The 23,598-nt window shown below is 36.9% G+C and overlaps 1 protein-coding gene across 2 annotated transcripts in view; it reads left to right on the top strand.

The window, feature by feature from the left end:
- The first annotated feature begins 261 nt into the window (after nucleotides 1–261).
- Nucleotides 262–23,598, top strand: part of XIRP2 (xin actin binding repeat containing 2) — a 50,184-nt gene continuing 26,847 nt past the window's right edge. For both annotated transcript variants that reach the window (XM_030326666.1, XM_030326665.1), the window contains exons 1-2: nucleotides 262–418; nucleotides 5,031–5,168. In XM_030326666.1, the coding sequence (XP_030182526.1) occupies nucleotides 362–418; nucleotides 5,031–5,168 (195 nt within the window). In that variant the 5' untranslated portion in view covers nucleotides 262–361. The remainder of the gene's footprint in view (nucleotides 419–5,030; nucleotides 5,169–23,598) is intronic.

The following is a 23,598-nucleotide window of genomic DNA, read 5'->3' on the forward strand; positions in this document are numbered from 1 at the left end:
CACAGGAGTAGGAGGAGAGACAATATTTTTGTTTGATGTTCTCATAAGCATATGCTTCTGTAGAGGCATTTTGTAGCTTTGCTTGAAAGCCTGAAGAAAAGAGGGAGACTGTGGAACATTGCAAATACAGTGTTGTGAAATGATGCAGTCTGTTTTATGAGAGCAGATATTTTAAATGCCTTTACTGTTCATAAGGTGATGGTATTTTCTTTTCAAAGCCTGAAACACATATCTGAGCGTGCTACATTTGTTTGCAGTGACCGTTGGCCCTAATAAGCCTGCCAGTGGGCTTGCAGAAGACAGTGCTGCACAGAGCGAGGGTGTGTCAGACCTCCAGGAGGTGGTGTCCTTGAAGGAGCGGATGGCGAGGTACCAGGCTGCTGTTTCCAGGGGTGACTGCCGCAGCTTCTCTGCCAATGTAAGCTGCTCCTGGTGGTTTTGCATTAGGCAATGTGCTTTTTGTCTGCCCTTCGCACACTCTCCTAACACTGTAATGCAAGAATACCACTGGGTGGTGGGATAAAGCAGAGAAAGCACATAGTGTGAATTAAAGGCAAGGCTGTGAATTGAAGCTTCAGTGCTGCTACTTACTAGCTGTGTGAATTTGGGCTACTATCTTAACCCCTCCCTGAGTTTCAGTTTCCTTAACTGAAAAATGGGAATAGCCATCTACCACAGAGGATCTAAGAGAGAAGTCAAAGAGATAATTTACGTGTAAGCCATAAGGCAGAGTATAAATGTGTTATTATTGCCATCATTATCATTTAACCTATAGCTATTCTCCTCAGGAAGGTTGGGAATTAATTTCAAATTTTAATAATGTGGGTCTGCATGCCGCCCTCCTTGGTCTCATGTATAGTTCATTTAAATTCACTGGCAGTATAAATTTTTTTTTTTGCTTTTCTCATTTCTCTGTATGCACTAAATCCATTAGGAGTAGCTTAATCAACATAGAAATGAGGGAGATTAGCAATGTAGGCACTCTGCTAAACCAATTATGATTATAGGAAACAGCAGGATTCAGTAGGACCACCAATTTTAGAGCCAAAGCATAATAAAGTCATATTCAAAAGAATTTGTTGGGTTCTATCATCTGTGGCCTTCAATCCACAGGGTTTGATGAGTCATTTTATTAGTAGCAGCTTTATAGCTTAATGGAATATAAGGTTACTCTTTTATAATTATAATCTCCAAATTAGCAAAGTTGTTCATTTAACCAAAAGAGAAAGAGAGAGAAAGAATAGCCAAGAAGGGTGGCGTTCTAAAATAGCTACTCTTAACATTCTTCTTTACAAATTATTTAGAGACAAGGCTGACTGTGCCAAACTCATTAACAATATTGTAATTCTAAATGACATTTAAGTTTTTACATAGTCATTAAAATCCATTTTAGATGCAGCACGGATTTTGAATGAATGTACAGAAATCACAGAAGTAGCTAGATCTCTTCCAAAATAAATAGTATCACTCCAGTGCCTCCTGCCAGTCCTCTTAGATAGCACCCCCTGCTGGATCATTAGGGAACTTTACTACAAATTAGTGTTCTAAATTGGAGAAAAGATTCTTGGGGAAACAGACTGATTTTGAAAGTACCTAGTGAGAGAGGGGTTATTTAGTAAACAATTTTTTTTTATTTTGGAAGACTTTTATCTTACAGGCACTGGGAGAATACACCATAAGACAAATTTGTATTTATACTGTGCTAAAAAACAGAATATTTAAATCGGGCACTAAGAAAACTAAATTATCCCACTATTTAATACAAACACACAAAAAAATGTTAATGCTATTATGAAGGTAGCCTACATATAAAGAATTTAATAACGCTTCTCTGCTTGTTTTGGCTCAGGTCATGATCAGGGTTGTGAGATTGAGCCCTGCATTGGGCTCTGCACTGGGCATGGAGCCTGCTTAAAATTCTCTCTCTCCCTCTTCTTCTGCCCCTCCCCCTGCTCTCTGTCCAAAAAAAAAAAAAAAAAAAAAATCATGGAAACTGCCATTAACATTTCTGTCTACACAAAAAAACCCATTAGTTTATGTGCATAATCTGGAAGTCTCTGATTCAGCCCCAAACTGAATCCATTATATTTCAGTCACGTTGAGATCAGTTTTTGATGATCCTAGCCTCAGCCAGATGGCATTTGGTTGAACCTAAATAAAAGTCATGCCCATGGAAAGGCAATGGTGTGCAGAAGCACCCTAGAAGAGAAGGGAGAGGTAACATTTGCTAAGCAATGAATTAAAATGCCAGATTCTGTGCTATGCAGTTTTACTTCCTTTATCTTTTTTAGCACTCACAAGAAATATGTGGAAAATACATTGTTTTCCCAGTTTATAAGAAATAAAACCGAGGTTCACAAATTCTGGTCTAAGATTTTAAGTGTCAGAACCGGGATTAGAATTACTATTTGTCCAATTCCCCAATTATGTTATTTCTACTATACCCTAGAACCCAAGGCCAGTTCTTCGCAAAGAAAATAGATGATTGTGTAATGTATTCACCTAGGTAAGTGTTAGGTAGCTAAATTACTTTATTATTAAAATAACTTAATTAGGTTCTGTGTTAGGTATTTAAATCAGTTTGTCAATAAAATGGCTTAATTATTATGGGCATACCCATTAGATTCCAAATCTTATTTCTGAGTCTGAGATTAAGAAACATTGAATAAGGATCAACATAAAAATGTTTAATACAAACAATCTAAGTTATGTGGTCATTGACAATAACACGGGTTAGTTGAAATGTACAGTGCATGGGGCCAAACAAGGCAAAGGCACAGGGATGCTCTCTCCACCTGAGCAAGGAAACATCACTCTAGCTCGTGACCACAGACCGCTCCTTGAGCAGGTCCTGCCATCTCACATATGTAAACCTTCATTTACAAGCTGAGCTGAATAAAGAAACCATATCACCACCACTGAACTACAGCTCAATGGACTTCCTCACTTAGGTGGGTGAGTGGCAACAATAGTGTATAATAGTTGTACTCCTGGCAAAAATAACCAACTGTATGCATTTTTGCACATGTAACATGGTCTGATTCCAAAGCACAATGCTAAAGGAAAGGAATGGGTATATTTGGGAGTTTTTAATCCATTTGGTAGATGAGAAGCAACATGTTCAGTATCGGAACTGATATTTTTGTGAAAATGCACTTACTAGGAAAGTATTCAGTCATTAACATAATTACTGAGGCTTATTAGATTAATTTGCACATGATTTGGACATTGTTTATAGTTGTTGGAAAGAGTGGGCTTTTTCTTAACAATAATTGCCTCAATTTCCATAATTTAATGCTCTTATATTATCTATGTCTGATCAATCAAGGAAGGCCATTTATGTACATTAAATGGCAACGGGGAAAGGTACAAGAAATATCATGGCCTTAAATCACCCTTTCCCTTCTTTATCTTAAATTTCAAAATAGATGCCATACTTTCTCATGACCTTAACATGTATCAAATGGCCGTAACTGGCCGGGATTTATATTTGAAGTTTGTTGCAGAATTTGATAGAATATATATCTAAAACATATAAATATACATTTTTATCCCTTCTTTCCATACAGCAAATATGCATATTCTTAAATATTGGATAGTTCACAGAATTAGGGCAAGGTTATGAACTTGCTAAAGCAACCACTTGAAATTGCTAGTAATTCAGATAATCCTGAGTACTAACTCACTCTCCAATATTTTGGAATTTAGGAAAACCCACGATAATAGTTGTATTTTTAGTATCAGTTTGAGAAACTACATATTTGGGTAGAGATTCCAGGATCCCTGGAGTCCACAGTCCATGTTATGGGAGCCTCAGCTCACAGGTATCCAGTTACTTTCAGGTCTCAAGGCTTCAAGGTTATGTCAGGACTGGGCCAGACCTCAGGAGACCTCCCTGTAGTTTGAAGGGTTGCTGAATCTCTTCCCAGTTTTAAGCAGCCCTCCAAGCTTCCTAGAGGAGGGCTGGTTGGCATGGGGCCTGTTTGCTTGAGAGTTATCATCCCATCTGGGTTAGAGTGCCTGCTAGGCTGAGGAGTGTGTTGAATCATCAAAACCGAAGCCCTTAAGTTTCTACACTTCCCACAGGGGCATGAGATCTGACAAGGCTCCTCAGTGTTTTTCAAGTTGTTCCAAATGATGCCTATTGAATTAGGCTTTCTATTCTGCAAAATGTCAATGATAGCCTAGAATTTTTCTGACGTTAAACCCTCTGATTCTCACATAATACTAAAAGCTGAGTCCTGGGGTATGCCAGTCCTGGAGGAGTTGTTTTTCTGCCTGCCCTTTAGTACTAGTGATTAAGACAAACAGCAGTCATTAAAACAGACAGATAGGGCTTCAGATTTCAGCTCCTACACACACCCCAGCTATGAGAACTTAACAAGTTGTCTTACTTCCCCGAATATCAATTTCCTCATCTTAAAATGAGGCTAAATGCCTGTATCTCACAGGAGTTGGAGAAACATCAAATGACAAGATATATGCAAACACATAGAAATCACTCAGCACTAATATTAAGTAGTTGTTATTATTACTGATATTGACATTTTTGCATAAGAGAAAATTATTTTGTTCGTGTTTAGTGATTTAAATACATTTTGGGATGAGTCAAATGTTTTAAATATTCTGAATAATGTGTTGCCTATGTAGATGTTTAGGATTTTAATGACAACCTTACTGTGGGTTAAAATTGAATCCATTATTCTAATTTCTACTAGTCTGAGTATTATTAGAGAAATACATTCTACAGGTTTAATCTCCAGATATCAAAATCTATCTGAGATGAGGAGAATTAACTCAATATTTTTAAGTTCCCTCTGACTTTATCAAAAGACTGATAAATGAGAAAACAACACGGAGAGATTATTTTTATTAAAGTTTTCTATAAGGGCCTACTGAAATAACTGTGTATTATTATATTTTTTAATATACCACCCATCAATAATTGTCAGCTATAAAAAATAATAGCTTGCAAATCCCATCTTGAGCAGATCTAAAACTGAATCTTCCCTTTTCTTAAATCATCTTAGATGATGGAGGAATCCGGAATGTGCACAGTGCCTGGTGGTTTGGCCAGAGTGAAGAAACAATTTGAGAAGGACAAAATTGCTTCTTCTTGTAATACCTTGTCTCAGTACCAATACCAGCACCAGAAAAGATCTGAGCAGGTAATACTACTACAGGTAACGGATAAATCACATAGGGTTGAAGTCCTCTCTTCCAGGGCCAATGTAGAAAGCCCCCTCTTTAGTGGCACATTTATTTTCATTACTCATTAACAAATATTGTAATTTTAAAATGCTTCAGAAAATCATCTTTAAAGCATACCACTGTACTGATTTCCTTACTTGGAGCATTTTTCTAGGGATCCATGCTGGAATATTTTTCTTCTCAGCTTCTAATGTTTCCTGGGTTAGTCAACAGGTAAATAGAAATGTTGAGAGCAAATGTTTATATTGAGCCTCTGCTTCTAGGTTATAATTCATGATAAACTATCTGCTGGTTGTTTGGACAGATTAAATTTGAAGCATTACTTAGCTGATTATTGTGATGAGTTTTCTGTTTTCCTTAAAATCATCAAGAATTGAGTAGTAGAACCCAGATGTTATATAAAACTGCATAATGCAACTTCTACATTTTATCTGATATAAAAGATTTTTTTTCCCATTTCATTCCTCCATTATCATATATCACCAAATATTGTCATGGGTTATGATGATTTTTGAATGGGAGAATCCCAGTAATAAAACCCATTAGACTTAGCTCAGCACTTTGAAAAACAGTAATTGCACTGTGAACAGCCGTATTTAGGTCCATGTTTTCCATGAGGAAGAGAGTAACTGGGGTACTTCTAAAATTTTGTGGTGGAAGATAAAAGGTTGTTTTTTGTCTGTCTGTCTGTCTGTTTGTTTGTTTGTTTGAAGAAAATCCCTAGGATATTTGGAGTTACCTAAGTTTTCAAAATGAAGGCAATTGTGTGTGTATCATATGTGTGTGGGGGAGGGTGGAAGAGGTAGGGGGGAATATAACAATAGAATGATTACAAATCTGATATGTAAAATAGCATTTGTTTTCTTTTTCTGGCTCTGTCTGAAAAGTAAAAAAAAAAAAAATGTGCCGTCTAAATAGCTCAATAAATTTATGGTACGATTTATTTTAACTTTGCCTAATAGAAACAAAATGTAAATAAGAAATTAAGATTGGATATACTTGTGGTCCAATATGTAGGCATTGCAACATAGGAGTCTTTAAGTGAGTCAATTGTGTGTTTACTTGAAACTGATCAACGATACAAGGTGTAGTTATAATTAACAACTTAAGTAACAAATTCCACATAGAAATGAATTATGTACAGATCCTTTATTTTGCAGGGAAATATTGTGACTGAGTGTAAGGGCTATGGGACTTAAAGATCTCAGGTTAGAAGGCCGCCAGACCAGCTAAGTGACACAGACCTACAGCCACCTTCATGGTGCATGGCCGTAGGTGATTACTCAAGGCCCCATTCTCAGAAGGCCCCTGCACTTAGCTTAACGTTCTGCTGTCATCATCTTGAAATTCTTAATAATTTTTGAACAAGGGACCCAATTCTGGCATTCTCATTTTGCACCAGTTCTGGCAAATTATGTAGTCCATGCTACACAAATGAAATTCATCACCTCTCAACTCTCAGTTTCTGATCAATTAAGATGGGACAACTGATGAGTGATTTGTCCATCTCATGAGGTTACTGTGGAGGTCTCATATGACAAAAAGCAGCTTCCGTGAGAGTATTTCAGTATCCGTGAAACTTGAAATCAGATAGGACTCCTTCATACTGCAAGAGACACAAAGCCCAACGCAAAGTGTCATACACCAAAAGGAACATCACAGATTCACAAAACTGCAGTCTTGTGGAAGGGAGATTTGGTGTCAGCTCCAGTAGCTTACTAGAGCAGCTGGCTTGCACCAACTCTCTGGTTATTAAATTTTTAGGAATGTTGCAAACCAGATGATATCACGTAAATAGCTTCAAATCAGCCATAGTGAGAATACTTATACTAGAGAAATTGGCAAATGCAACAAATTAGGGGTATACAGTCTTTCATTCTCTCTTCCTTCTTTTCTCTTTTTTTTCTTGAGAACCCATTGTTAAGTATGTATTTCCTTACCATTAATGTAAGGGCCCAACGTATGTCCATAGCATAGTAGCTAAGAGTGGGTCCAAATCCTTACTCCTTCATCTATTAGTTGCATAAGATTAGGCAAGTTCCTTGATTATAATGTCAAGATTATAAATGTACCTACCTCATAAGTCTGTTAAGAGGATTAAATGAATTATATTTGTAAAGTGTTTAAGACTGTGCCTGGCCCACTGTAAGCACTACACAGTGTATCACCTTGATTATATTTCTTTTTTTTTTTAACCTCACCTTCTCTGAGTTAGCCTCATTCTCACCCAGGTTTCCCTCAGATAATAGTAAAAAAGATGCAGAGAAAAAGTAAGATCCTTTTCCCAGAAGTTTCAGGAACAAATCTTACTGCATCTAATTGGCTCTAAATGAACACTCATGCTTTTCCTAGAACTAATTGCTATAGCCAGGGGATGGTGATTGGTGGAAGCCTCTGTACCTGTTTACCTAAATGGAAGTTCTCAGCATTCAGTTATCAAGGGAGAATACGTGGATACTGGGTTAAAGCAAAACCAAACAGCAGCAACATATAAATGTTTTATGGATATATAGACACACACACACACACACACACACACACACACACACAAGCTCCTTGCAAATGTAATCTGTTATTATAAACTGTAGTCTGGGCTCTAGCACATGAAATATTAATGCATGTGAGTCTAATAAAAAATGTACACTAAAAGGCTGAATATCTGCAGGACTCTGGGCCTATCGTGACCTCTCTGAACTTCAGTTTCATTATCTACTTTGAGACATGCTAATTATCCCCAATAATTCTGTAAGGAATGACTACACCTAGGTCATAATGCTACATAATATAAATAAAATAAAGGAAACATGTTAGAATAAATGAGTAAATGTCTTTTATTGAAATGTATGTAAGTCTGTAGGAGGATGAAAGAAAAAAGTCATCTGTACCTCAGAAAATGAAATAATTTATAATCCTTATCATGTGGATCCTGAGAAACTTAACAGAAGACCATGGGGGAGGGGAAGGGGAAAAAAAGTTAGAGAGGGAGGGAGCCAAACCATAAGAGACTCTTAAAAACTGAGAATAAACTGAGGGTTGATGGGGGGGTGGGAGGGCGGGGAAAGTGGGTGATGGGCATTGAGGAGGGCACCTGTTGGGATGAACACTGGGTGTTGTATGGAAACCAATTTGACGATAAATTTCATATTAAAAAGAAGAAATTTGAGATACATGTCAATTTTGATTAGAGAGAGGAAAATGTAGAAAAATCATGTATTAGATACTCACTTAAACTTTTAAAGCCATCAAATGCATTCTAAAACCTGCTTCTCTTATCAGCAGGGATAGAGGACATTCACAGGTAGAGGCAGATTGTTGATTCAGTTTTACCTAAGCTGTTGTCCACCCAGATGTTTTCAGTCTTTGTTTGTTGAAAGTACTTGACATTTATCTCTCTGCAAAATCTGTCCCTGGCCAAAAAAAAAAAAAAAAAAAAAAAAATTTAGCATGTAAAAATTAATATTAATTTGAAAATTAAGTTTGATTAGAGTTAAAAGAAAGAACATTTGTTTTGGATTTCTGACAGTAGTCAGGGTCACAATTAGTAATCCTATAAGGTGTAATAATTAAGTTCAATCTGCCTTTTTCCTTTCTAATGTACTGAAGTCAGATGTTTCAGGGTAATTAGCTATTTGGTAACCGTGTGTCTGAGAAATCAGCAAAGGGGCTAAACAAGTTTAGAAAATTAAAGTGTCTTTCACATTAAAGATCCCTTCTGTCTGCTGATTGATCAGACTATTTTATCAACCACCTTTATTCAAAAGGGGTTCTGGAGGCACCTGGGTGGCTCCGTCGGTTGAGTGTCCAACTTTGGCTCACGTCAGAATTTCATGGTTCGTGGGTTCGAGCCCCACACGGGGCTCTGTGCTGACAGTTCAGAGCCTGGAGCCTGCTTCAGATTCTGTGTCTCCTCTCTCTCTGCCCCTCCCCTGCTCATTCTCTCTCTCTCTCTCTCTCCCTCCCTCCCTCCCTCCCTCTGTCAAAAATAAATAAATTTAAAAAATTTAAATGGGGTTCTGAAATAGACAAAAAGGAGGTATAAAATATAGGAACATTCATTTCTGCCAGACATTTAAAATTTGAGATAATGTCATATTTAGATATGCTAGATTTGTCATGCTTTATGGTTCTACCTGTTTAAGTTAGCAGCATCACTGCTAGCCTATGGAGTATCCTTATGTAAATTAGAAAAGGGAGCCACTCTGGACAATCAGACCCGCTGAGTGAGGGAAGCATGGGACAAGGGCAAGGGTTCAGCTTCTCAAAAGAATGTGTTGGGGAAACTTTATGTAATCCATTCCCATATTCTTAAAAGGGTGCCTTGAAATATGCTGGAGAAGGTATTAGAATACATGTGTTATTGGAATAAAACTGCCATCATCTCTTTCTGAGTTCATTTTCACTTGCCCATTCTGTGGTTTCTGTCTTTTCAGGACTTTCTTTTTCTTCTTTTTTTCCCCCTTTTTAACAGCTTTATTGAAATACAGTTTGCATACCATAAAATTCACCCACTTTGTGTGTACAATTCAAAGGCTATTTAGTATATTTACAAAGCTGTGCATTATCACCGCAGTCTAATTTTACAACATTCTCATCTGCCCCCCAAATAAACCTTGGACCTATTAGCAGTCTAAGACATCCCCTTTTGTGACATATTTTCACACTCAAGGTTTGACCTTCATCTTCTCATATGAATTTCTTCTTTGTTTTCTGTCCCCTATACTTATGCAGTACTGAGTAACTCTGTGCTTATTAATTTTGAAGTCCTGGAAGCCTTTACTTTTCTGGGGTTGCTTGGTTTGCTTCAGTTTTGTTTTCTAAGTGGCTTAAGTAGGAAAGAGCAGATGGAGCTCCAAAAATTTTGGAAGTAATCGGTGCAATACAGTGCTTAGGTAATTGCTTTTATGTGAAAATGGCTGCACTAAAATCCATGTCAAGAGTGTGAAGTATTCCTGACCTTTGCTCCCTATGGCCAAGTCTCATGTGGACAGGAGGAAGCTGCAACACAGTGTGTGTCTTTCTACATATATCTGCTGTTTCAAATATCCTAACAAACATTAGCACTTGGTAAAATTATGTGGATTTGGAACAATCCCTAGACAGTTTTAGGCTGACAGAAAACATTTTTGACAGCTTGTGACAGATATAATCTGACATCTGTGTGTTTTAGACTCTTTAAAGGTGACCCATAATTATTTTCTAGCAGACTAAACATATTTTTTATCAGCAAAATGTCCACATTGCAAAGCATTTCTCATATAAGTGCTTTAAAACTACCTTTAGCTTTCTGCCACGTAATAATTTTTCAAGGTCATGGATTTCTATCATCAGTACCAACCTAACCTAGATCTCTATCAACACATAAGGTTGTGATCAAAAGCATGTCTTATATTGTCTTTTAATTGGGTATGCTATTTTTTAAATAACCATTACAACTTAAAGTAATCTCACTTAAACTGAGAAAGCTTGAGTAATGCTTCAGCCTGCTGTTTCTGAGCCAGACAGCCCACGTTATCATCCTCAGAGTTAGACATCTGATCTCTTCTATAAAATGAGGATGAAGTAACAGGTGTGTTTTATGAATAAAATAAGTTGGTCCTTGTAAAATTCTTCCTAAAATGTCTGGCATATATGAATCGTTCAATAAACATCAGCTATTATCATCAGCAATATTGCCACTAAAGCCCAGAAAGCATAATCAAGTGGTAATTATTCTCAAAGGAGAATATGATTCGTAAACATTTTATGTGCATGTAAAGAGACAAAGGAGAATGACATTGTTCTTTGCCTCACACCTCACACGCCTCAGCTTTTTTTTTTTTTTTTTTTTTGTCTTCAGTTATTTGGCCCTTGGAGACAGAATCATTTCCCAGGAGCTCATTAATAGTAATTAAAGATTAGTTTAAAATTAACATCCCTCTGAATGCTTTGGGCATATGTTGCTCTGGAGTAGTCAGTAACTTTAGTGCATATTTTAAAAATTGTAATAGCAGGTCTCCTTTTGAGGAAAAGTGCTTAATCCCCACTATAGGAAACAACAAGAGGAGGGGATGTCCTGGAGAGCGAGGAGAGGAGTATGTGTAGAGCGTATGTTGCGCAGGTCCGCTGCAGCCTGGGTTGCCATTATGAATAAAGCCTGTGTTTCAAATGGGAACAAATGAAGAACATAACATTTGCTTTGGAAGACTGCTTTATTCGCAGTATTCTGACACGATGTACTGAGAGGAAAATATAATTAATATACGAATTGAATCGGGAAAAACAAACAAAACGACTATCCTGCTTGAATAAATGAGGAAAGGAGAAAGAGTGGGGGCCGTGTTGAGTTGTTCTGCTTCCACGAAGGCTGTGATTTCTCAGCTTGTTCTAGCTAATGTGTGGAAGGGAGAGGGAAATATTTGGAAGGGGTGGAGCCTACTGTGTGACATTTTCTGGTTTGTGCACTTGAAACACTCCTCCAATTGTCTGAATGAAGGAAGTATAGCAAGTAGTTTTGGTTTTTTTTTTCACGATACAGTGCTAAGAAAGATCTACAAATACTAAGAAATAAGGGCTCCTATTTGCCAGAAAACTGCTTCTTTCCCTTTGACACCAGCCAGGGAATCATCCTGACCTTTCTCCAAATAGGCCAACCAATACACATAAATTTCCCACAGGCAAACCATTTAAACTATCTTCTACAACTCTTTCTCAGGGCCTAGTGCTGAGTGAGCTTTGATAATGAAAAGAACACAATGAGATTAATTTTTGAATGCTGACTCAGAATCAGAAGACTGAGTGTTTGCTAAATAAAGCAAACAATAAAATAATGGCCTCAACCAAGTGAGGTCTGTAACCCACTAGCAGCCAGACCTGCACAAGCTGGTTTATGCAGAATTCAGTTCACTGGAGTACTTTATTAACCAAAACATTCCAATTCCTGACACCATACAGCAAACCAGCTTTGCTCTACGCTAATTACTCAGTTTCCTTTTCAATTCAGCAAGAAGTAGAAATTCAATCTCTGATCCACTGTGGGTTTGGAATGCATACTTCATAAATGGATTTTTTTACCTCTACTTTTGCATTCAAAACCCTCTCTGTTATGCTCAAGATTGCCCGTTTTATTACTGCTTTTCGCACCTGTGCCCTGGCCTCTGCTGCCTTGCCACCTTGCCACTGGTGGCCTTCCCATTAACTCCGTCTCCATCTGCGTCTCTTCTCTTCCTATCCATGTCTTGGGGGAATCCCATTGTTTTTTCCTCAGAAATCGAAGAAAAAAGAATTATATTTTGTAAAAAAAATTCCTTGCTCAAGTTGCAAAGTAAATTAACTGCAGTGAGTACTGCTTGCACCAACTCTAATGAAAACAAAAGCAAAAACACAAACTAAACTCCAGAAGAATTTGTGTTTCTCAGGATGAAAGAAAGAAAGGCTTTTCCTACAGGCTCCAACCAACCCTGCTTCCATAAGGCCTACATGAGCGTGACTTGTCCAGAAGTGCATCCCACACTCCTTATGAAGCCGCTACTATCCCCGGCTTCCCTCTTTGGGGGAACAGGGATGTAGTGGTGGTGGGTTTCAATGAGTCCTCTGTCTACTGGTTTCTACATCACCCAGAACCAGAAGCAGGGCATCTTTTCAGAGCCCTTGACTTGTTTCCTCCTACCTCTTCTCTGACTAGATAAGGATTTAGAATCACATCATTCTCGCTATTAGGCTGGGCCATGGAACCTCTGAGGGAACTCAGGTTACCTAAGTCACCTCAGTAAGGTTAGTACACTGGAACTCCCCAGGCAGCCCAGGTAATTCTGATTAAATTGTTCTGGTGTGTGGTCAGGGATCAGGGAATGGTATAGTTCTAAAAGTGATTCTTTCTTTTTTTTTTTTTAATTTTATTTATTTTGAAAGAGAGAGAGAGAGAAAGAGAGAGAGCACGGAAGGGGCAGAGAGAAAGACGATAGAGAGAATCCCAATCAGGCTCCGCACTGTCAGCACAGAGCCTGATGTGGAGCTCAAACTCATGAACCGTGAGATCATCACCTGAGCTGAAACCAAGAGTCAAATGCTTAATTGACTGAGCCACCCAGGCACACTCACCCACCCTGGGTGAATCTGATGTGCAGCAAAGAACATGGTAGTACAAACCTGGGCCAGGATTTGTTATCCCAGAGATGACTACTCCCCTCTTTGTTTCTCATCGGAGGCTTCTTCTCTGCCCACCTCACTCTTCTGCAATCTGATAGTAGGACCCTCCTATTTATATTGACATTTCTCTTGAGATGCCTACATGTCAAGTCAAAGAACAGAGCAGGGACTGTGGAGAACAGAGAAAGCAAGGGCTGAAGGAAATCATGGTGAATATAATAAATGTCAGCCAAACAACCAATTTACTCATACCGCCAAGTCCCATTAGCTCCTTCGTTAATGGCAGACAATATTGAAATGCCATTATTTGTGTATATACAAAGATATATTTGAATATTTAAAATAACCTAAATAATTTAATGATATAAATGAACTATGGAAAGATATATCAAAACTTTTAAAATAAAATGAATAAATTTATTAGCTTAGACCACATTAATGTACCAATAATTAAAACTGAGACTTAACTCATTACTGTCATCTTTTATCAGAAAATTTTAATTTTACAGGATTATACGCAATCTGTACACCTAATATCTCTTCAGTTTGTGCTTTTGCTATTTCTATACAAATATTATTTTCTGAAAGACACAGGATTTAATTATAAAGTGATAAACTGTGTTAAATAATGCAGTGAACCTACTCATAGTCAGTTTGGCTCCTTACAAAACTAAACCAATGTGTGTTCTTTCCTGAAGACACAAGGAGTGCCCATAAAGTACAATAAGACTATTGTTTGTGATCTACTGACATGAATTGCATTACTTTGGAGCCACACACTATAACTCTCAACCTCTGCTGTCCCTAAATGAAGTTGATGGCAATTGCTAACTGTGCTGAGGCATGACCATAAAGTCTTAGTCATGGTCCCTTTGCAACTTCCAATTTCAGCCTCTTTCTGCAGAATCTGTTGGTCTATGAGTTCTCCTTGTAGCACAGAGAGGGATTCACTTCTCCCTCCCCTGTGGCAGTATTGCAGGACACGGAAGTGCATCATTATAAAGGGAAGCTCATTCTAATCCCACACTGTGAAGACATTGGCAAAATGTTTGCCTGGGTCCTTTGTGGAAACTGTCTTCTTGGTGAAATAGTGCATCTGTCCAGTGCGTGCATTCAGCCTGGGATCCTTTATTACACAGTTAATAACTAAATGAGCTAATCCCCCTGGCGACTTGGAGGGGTTTAGCAATTTTATCATATGGAGGGGGCCCTGGCACTACTTCTCAGACTGTCAGAGCCTCAGTGGTGAGTAAAAAAACCCATAAGTAAGACTGAGTTGCAAGCACAGATTCAAGTGCTTTAAAAAAATCCTGACTTGGTTGCTTTTCTTGCCACGATTCATCTTACTCATTCTCCAAAATAGAATTTGTAGGAGCAGTGTTTACCCCTATTATTGGAGTACCATTTCCACAGCTCCTCTTCTTCTTAATGGTTCTGTGGGTTTTCTGTTTCTGTAAAGCTATTTGTTCTTATAGAACCCATTTTCAATTTCATTTGCAGAAGACAAGTGCACTTACAGATACACCCTTCACTCCTTTCAAATAAAATGAATTGGGATTGCTTTAGGGAAAAGGAGTGGTATTGTTCTTATCTCCGGGCCCAGGGTTGTTGAGGGAGTGTCACCTGGCCCCTTGCCCACAAAACACAAAATCACAGCCCAGAGTTTCATGTTCCCAGTGATCCCCAAAAGTATGTGATGTTGATGAAGATGTAAAACACAGACATGTTGACACAGAGGAATTTTATGTTGTCTTGTATGGGAGGTGGTGGACAGGGAGGGAAAGCTGGAAGAAGGAATGCAGTTATGTGGCCCCTCCTTCAATTTGAAGTCTCATATTAGTTTAAAGATAGAAATGTACTCTTTGTATAATTACACTTAACAGAATTCTCAAATATAGAAACAATATATTATACTAGTTAAATTTGCTTTATTTTTAAATTGTTAGAATGGCAAGCTACAGAATTTTAAGTTCATAGATTTTGCTATTTTTTGAGGAGCAAGGAAAATTATAACAAAAGAAACCTTTAACATTATAGAACCATCATGCTTGTAGAACTTTGTAGAAGCTGCAAAATGTTTTTTCTACATAGTCACTTGTATGAAAATGGGTGCTTTCTGTAAGCACTTGGCATAAGGTATTATTAGCTCTTTCTACTTCTGGGTCTAATATTTCTCAAAATAAACCCATCCTCATGAATCTTTGAAAGTGATTAGATTGAGTCAAGCTTGTATATTCTTTTGCATGTTCATTTATTAGTTTGAAAATTACAAATTATCATAACCCCCACCAAAAAAAAAAAAAAAAAAACCTGGGAAAATACAAGCCTGAGAAAAGGAAGAGACATTAAAACATTCTGTTCTGAGTACCATGCTCTTGCAGAGGTACTATCTGGGATATTGCTTGGGAAATTTATTTTTTCTAGCTTCCATGCAGATCTCAAGATCACAGCACATGGAGTAAGATTACATCTTATTCTAACAGCCTTTTTTTGTGTGCTTATTCTTTATCCCTCTCTGTCCATAGTCATCTACCATGGATTCATCTCTTTAGGAATCAGCTGAGGCTACTTCATTTCTGACCCAACCAGGAGGACAGGGCGCATTATATACCAGCCACCAGATTGATACCAACAGGGGGAGCCAAGCGCTCAATCTATCTTCTTTACCCTGGTGGAAATACCAGGAGTGCTAAAGACATTATCCTGTTACGGCTTTTGAAATTCATTGTCTTCAGAGTACAAATTGGAAAAATTGAATACTAAAATTCATCATATCACACGATGTTTAGAAATATTTGGGGGAGATTTGGAGGAACTTTGATGAAGTCAGTACTTTAGGCTGGGGTTCAGTTTGTGGGACTTTATCATAAATATTTTGTGCTATTATTCTAAAAATAACAACAGTCCCCCCAAATTATATTGTCTTTGTTTTTTTCTTTCGGAGGATCAAACACAGGAATTTTCCCTTTTCTCCCCTCAACTCCTTTTCCTCCAATGTCCTTATTTTTCTGGGCCTTTTTCATTACTGTGGAGGGAATTATGATATTGACAAAGTATACCATCTGAGTAGAGAAAACAGACAAAGGAAAGTAGCAATAATTTGTGGGGAAGAGGAAGTGTAAAAATGTTATCCATGAGAAACTTATAGACACACACAAAACTACTTTTTCTATATTAGAACCAAATGTAAGTATGTTGATTTGTTCCTCTAAAAAGAGTGGTGTGACAGACAATATCATTTCTCACAAAACACTCGTTAAATCATTTAATAATCACGGCTCTGTGTTTGGCACTTACACTCAGTATAATCTCTCTTATAATCTTGAGATATGTGGTCAAGTATTTATCTTCCAGTATTTCATAGACCACTATACTTGAAATGTTTTAAAGACCTGTCATTCCTTTTTATCAATGACTGTTTGCGTCTCATCTGCCCTGATCCATCCTTATAGAACAAACCTAATCTGCAGTTATGAGCCTCCAGCAAGTGGGTAGGTTTTCTGTCCTTTGCAGTGCACTGGTATTGATAAGTTTAATTGGGAGGAAATCCATTACAGATCAAAGAGTATGTCCTTAAATTTCATTTCATCCGATTTTTTTTCTATAAATCTATAGGAGTTAAGTGGCTCAATTTTTATTAGTTGTTGATATTTTTTATGTAAAATGAAACTACTTAAGCATATACTTAAAGCAAATAGTCTGTGGTCCTTTTTAATAAGAACCTCTTTTCAATTTTGAGACCCCTCAAACTTCTGGCATTGATTTTTTTATTTGTTGAGTCTTGGCACTTGATGACCAATATTATACTAATAGAAAAGATGGTTCACTGAATCACCAACCCTAAAAGAAAGGAAAATGTGTAGTTACCTGCTATAGTAGCGAAAAGGAAGTACATTTTAGTGAAAGACCCAGTGGTTTTTTTAAGAATTAATGCACAATACAAATTACTGCAGTTGATTATTAATTTTTGGATTCTTTGAAGACATCTCAGAATTGTGCAGTTCTTCAGCATAGTTAACTGGTTGAAGATAATGCCTCTCCTTTCTTCTTATCCCTACTTCAAACGCACTCTAAGCACATAATATAAGCGAGTTGAATACATCACTTACTGCTTTTAGGTGTTAAAAACATTGGTTCAAAATAGCTGGCTGATGAAATTCTTACAAAAACACTATATTCATGGTATATGTTTATTGTCTTTAAAATTTTGCATAGCATTCTTCCTTCAATCTCTTTTATTACGTTCATGTGTAATCATCATGTAGAATTAGGAATGGTAGAATTTTAAATGACTTAGACATTATACAAGTGTGAAGAGCCTTGCACATTTCCTTTGTGTACAACACTCAATCAATGGTAGCCCTTCATATCTATCTCCTTCCGTGGTTCCCCACTCTCTGTCCAAGCAGACTACAAATGAGGCTTCTAAGTGAGTCTGAAATTAGTTGTGACTTATTTACCTGATTTGTCACTTGAATTGATGACAAACACCAGCCATAATGTAATATTCCTATCTGCCACTTCAATCTCTTTCCATTCCCCATATTGCTAGTAGATATATTTACCAGTGAAATTGCAACTAGTTATCCTTTTATTTTTCCCCATTTTTCCTTATTTTGAAGAAAACCCAAATGATCAGAATAATTCATTTGTAACCATAATTAATAATTAACCGACTTTGGGGCACCTGGGTAGCTCCGTTAGTTAGTGTCCAACTCTGGATTTTGTCTTGAAAGTGAAGCCCCATGTCAGGCAGAGCCTGCTTAGGATTCTCTCTTTCTTTCTCTCTTCTCTTCTCTTCTCTTCTCTTCTCTTCTCTTCTCTTCTCTCTCTCTCTCTCTCTCTCTGCCCCTCCCCCACTTTTGCTCTCTCTCTCTCTCATTCTCTCTCTCTCAAAATAAATAAACATTTAAAAAAATAAGAATTACACTGCTTTTTTGCACAGAAATGCAAACAGAAATGCTTGCATCAGAGCCAAATCTGTTTTATTGGGCTTCTTCCTTTTACTTGGAATTTATATAAAAATTTGAAATGTCATTACTCCCAATGAACAAGACTGATGGCCATAGAGACTCAGAGAGATAGTAAAAGAAGGAGGCAGGTTTGTATACCATGAACTCTTTATGACCTCTTAGCAGGCAAATTGTACTGTCTCAAAATCATCCTACATGTACTTGTAATGTCATATGGAACATACATTGCCAAGAAACAGGCCCAGTTCTATTCCATTATAAGACATAGTGTTTTATGTGTTATCTGTTGTCAAAAGTAAATACCTATACTTGAGTTTTTAACTGGTTTCCATTTGGTTAAGAAGACCTCAGTGTTCATAAATAATACTTTTTTTAGCAGAGGTAATGGCACTTTTCATTCTTTTTGACATCTGAAATTCCTTCTATACTTGGGAACTCCTCTACCCAATGAGGCAGAAGCGGCCTCCACTAGAGAAGCTGCAAATACCATACACTTATTCTCCTAGACTGGCCAGATTCTGGGACCTATGAACTAGACTGCACCAATCAGATACTCCAACTGAGACTTTGCATAAAGAAGTGGGTAGGGGCGCCTGGGTGGCGCAGTCGGTTGAGCGTCCGACTTCAGCCAGGTCGCGATCTCGCGGTCCGGGAGTTCGAGCCCCGCGTCGGGCTCTGGGCTGATGGCTCGGAGCCTGGAGCCTGTTTCCGATTCTGTGTCTCCCTCTCTCTCTGCCCCTCCCCCGTTCATGCTCTGTCTCTCTGTGTCCCAAAAATAAATAAACGTTGAAAAAAAAATTTAAAAAAAAAAGAAGTAATGAAATGACATCAGAAGCAGGGACTGTGTTGGAATTAATTTTAATTACGGCTGGTGGCAGGAGATTAGCTACATCCAATTTCAAGAAATAACTATTCTAGAAGCAGCATCCATTATATAGTATTGATAGCTTTGGCAATGAACGTGTCTTGTGTTCAGTGTCAGCAGCATGGGTGCATTCACCAGACGGTTCTGCAGCATTACTCAGCTCTGTTATCATCTATAAAATCTCCATGTCTTATTTTTGGATATCTTGAAAATTCTATAAATTCCACTCCCCACTTCTGCCACCCAATGTCTCTTTACCAAATTACCTTTCCTGTTTCAATCAGTCAGACTCTGATGGTTGAAACTGAGAGTTGTGATGAGATAAAAAGATATGTAATCTACAAATATTAACATTTCTTAATTTATTGTCTACATGAGAGTCATACAACAGGACTTTTAGGAAAGAGTTAAGTGTAGTAAGAAATGAGTAATTGTAGATGAAATCACTATGAACTGACTGTTCACTGGGTATCAGTTCATGAAGATGAACCATAGAAAAACTGAATAGGTGATCACAAAGGCAGTCTCTGGCCATGTCTCTGTAGAGTATTTCCATGTCCTAGCAGCCAGAATGATTTGGCAGAGTCATAATATGCACAGGCACTTTTTGCTTATCTCTCTTTTAAAAAACCACCCAAATCCACTATTTCTCTGGTGGGGAAAAAAAAAAAAAACGTATGTATTAGAACTTGTTTCTTCTTTAGTTTCTGGGCTTTGTTCTGTAATGAAAAATTCATGGTGAAGTTTGATGGTAAAAATCACAGAAAAGCCATAGACAACCTACTTTCATCCCATACTTTTTTTTTTTTGCCTTGTTTACTGTGTAAATAGCTGACACAAAGTAAGTGTTCAATGAATGTCTGTTAGGTAAATATAGCACACACTAATGTAGCACTCATGAGCCAGGTGTTCACATATATTAACCTACTTCCTCCTCACAATAACCTTCTGAGACAGGCACTGTTATTATTCCCTTATTAGTCCTTTGTATTTGGGGGTAGGGGGAAGAGGACAAGAAATGGACACACTGAAGATCTAACTAACTTGCCCAAAAAAGTGAGCAAACGTGGTCCTAACTCAAGAAGAATGACTCTGGAGTCTGTGCCGTGTGTGTGTGTGTGTGTGTGTGTGTGTGTGTGTGTGTATGTTTTATTCAGCTCAGTCATTAAGCACCCACCATATGTCAGGCACAAAAATTCAATGATGAGTATATTATTTTGCCCTCAAGGAGCTCACTATATCAGAGAAATAGACATATAACAAAAATTAAAGTGCAATTATTCTGTGATAGAAAATATAAATGAGGTTTGTTGGGACACAAGGAGATGACAGAAATTACTCTGAATGAAAGATGGTCAAGGAGGACATGTGAGAACAGAGAATGCTCCTGCTGAGATTTGAAATAATTTTTTCATGAATATAGAATTGCATTCTAGGCAAAAGGAAGATCTTACACAAAAGGTAAAAAGAGTATGATATATTTGTGAATACAGTGAGGCATAACTGAGGCGTGAAGTTGGAGATGCAGGCGAAGCCCAGATAATAAAGAAATTCTAAGTTATGTTAAAGAACTGTTACATTTTTCTAAGACAATCAAGAGCCATTGAAGAAACTTAAATAGGAGAGTAAAATGAATAGATATGCACTGATGAAACATGTTTCTGGCTAACTAAGACTGAAATAAAGGGGGTCAAGTTTAGATGGAAGAAGAAAAGTTGGGAGACTACTGAAATAGATTAAATATAAGGAACTTAAATGGGTCAAAAGTTTAGGCTAAAGAGGGCATGGACTCAAGAGATCATTAAACATAGAATTGGCAGGGCTTATAAATCTCTTGGATATTGTTGAGGGAGGGTTGGTAGTGAAGAGGTGGAATTCTTCTGTTTCTTTATTTTGGTTTGCATTAATTAACAGACACATGTAACCTCTGGTTTTCTTTTTTCTTTACAATATTTTCATTCTTTTTGCAAGTTTTTTATTTATAATTTCACTGTTCCTTGAGACTCTAAGATTTAGCCTCTTTTATCATACTTTTGTGTTTATTTATATCCTAGTGCTTCTTTGGTTTTAAGATGCTTTATGTCTATGTTGATCTGAAATATTGTATACGTACATATATCTTTAACATACATCTACATAAAACTTCTAGAGGGCATCCTTTACAGTAAATTGAATGTTTATATGTATCCTGCTTTTTGAGTTTGTCAAATAAATACTGTTATTTATATAACTAATATGTTTGATGGCCCAGTTGAGAGTGTATCTTTTATATGTCCTTTTTATGAATCTTCAGCATTTTTGGAAACAGAAATATGGCTCTATAAATAATATTTTTGGAAAGAAGAGGCAGTCAGAGTTCTTGCAGTTAAAGCTGGCATTGCTTATTCAGAAACCTCTTTTTGAAGTCAAATATTTCTACTTTTAAGTGTTTTTTTTATTTAAAAAGTTAGGTTTTGCTCTTGGTAGCTAAATAAGACAAAAGCATAATTATTTTCAGTGAAAAAAAAGGTGAAATTAATTGAATGATAATACTTCTCCCAGATATTTGTGTAATAAAACTACATAATTCATGCACCTGTATATATTACAAACCTTGCCTCAAGAGAATTTCAAGCTGAGACTTTTTACTCTAATATATGAATATATTTTTATATATTGTACAGATACAGCGATAGATGGATAGATGATTGGTTATAGAAACTTTTATTAAAACAATGCTGACAATGCCTAGCACAATGTGATAGAGATCATTGGTACTCAAGGGCTGTTGGTTGAATAAATGCATAGGTGAAGCTATATAAAATCAAACATGCTTAGGGATGCAATGATTTCCAAGGAGAAAGTCACTACCTTATCTTAAAAGATTTTTTTAATATTTTGCATTAGGATAAAGTATTGTCTTTCATTGATCATAAATATCTCAGCTTGCTTTCTTCATGTCATAGTAATTCTGCTCAATGTATTCTGTTTCTAGATGATGCCTGACAACACTTCAATTTCATCAACTCAGTGAATACTAATTCACTAAAAATAAATCCATCCATCCATCCATCCATCCATCCATCCATCCATCCATACAAACTAGTCTATTTAGCACCATGAAGATCATTTTATAAAAAGGCTATCTGAGAATATATTTTTCTGTTTTGAAAGGTTCTTTCCCTTTCTGTATGTTTGTTGCCTTTGTGCATTCTTTGTTTTCTTGGTACAGGCTTCTCCTCCTAAGATGCCAAATACTCCTTATGGCATCACAGCACTGCCATGTTCACCCATAAATGTTCTGATCACTTGCAGTGTTACCAAGGGGCCTCTTTCTGAGAACACTTTGTAAAGTGATTGACATGTTATTGTTATACACATCAGCTTCAGTAATTCTACCAATTATGAAATGTTCAGTATCAAAGACTGTCAGCCAAAATACTAAAAAATAAAATCAGAGGATTATGTGGAAAAAGTTTAGAATCTCAATTTTTAAACTAGATTTAAAATTATAAAATTTTCACACTCTTGGAAAAAATATGACTATTTGCCTATGCACTTACTCCTTGATATTTCAGGGCAAGGGGGGAGGGATCATCTACTGTCTGCCAGATGCTAAACATTGAGATTTGAGGATACAGGAGTTTAGTTAAAGGAGAGATTCATATTATAAAATAATGGCTATAAAATGTGATAGGCAGGTAATAAAGATATCTACAGAGAGGATGGAAATACAACAAAAAAAAGAAGCAGGAATACGTAACTCTCTATAGAAGTTTTCGAACAGAAAATAATTTTTGAGTCGTGATTACAAAACTGTATAGTGAATGTGGAAAAGCCTTAACCTGAAGCTCAAACCCTAGGGAAATCAAATTTTATATTGTAAATTTTTAAAGCAAATTTTTATTAAAAAAAAAGAAAAACTCATGGCAGAAGAAACACATCTGAATTTGAATATATCCAAATCTAGAGAAACAAAATATATCAATAGAAATTGTTATGCTCATCACTTAAAAGGAAGAACTGATTATTCTTTCAAACCTTGAATCCATTGACATTTTTGCTAACATAAATAGCACATTTTTGGTATTATGTCTGACAAAGATACAAATAGCATTAAAACATCATAACTATTTCTAGATTTATTAAAAATGAGATTAGTGGTGGGTAAAATAGCTAAATTATTGGCATTGAGCATGAACTTTTTTCCCCACCATAGTGAGGCAGTTACTATGCACTATTTTGCCAAACTTTCATCACATTTTGTTTTATTGGGTATACTCCTAAAAGTCACAATAATAATGAGTCACCATGAAAAAGTTGGTCCTACTCTTTCTTTACTCATTGCACTAGAATGAGTTTGAATTTTTAAATTTTTTTTTAATGTGTATTTATTTTTGAGAGAGGGAGCACAAGCAGGGGAGGGGCAGAGAGACAGGGAGACAG

Source organism: Lynx canadensis, chromosome C1, assembly GCF_007474595.2.
Source record: "Lynx canadensis isolate LIC74 chromosome C1, mLynCan4.pri.v2, whole genome shotgun sequence".
NCBI classification, from domain to species: domain Eukaryota; kingdom Metazoa; phylum Chordata; class Mammalia; order Carnivora; family Felidae; genus Lynx; species Lynx canadensis.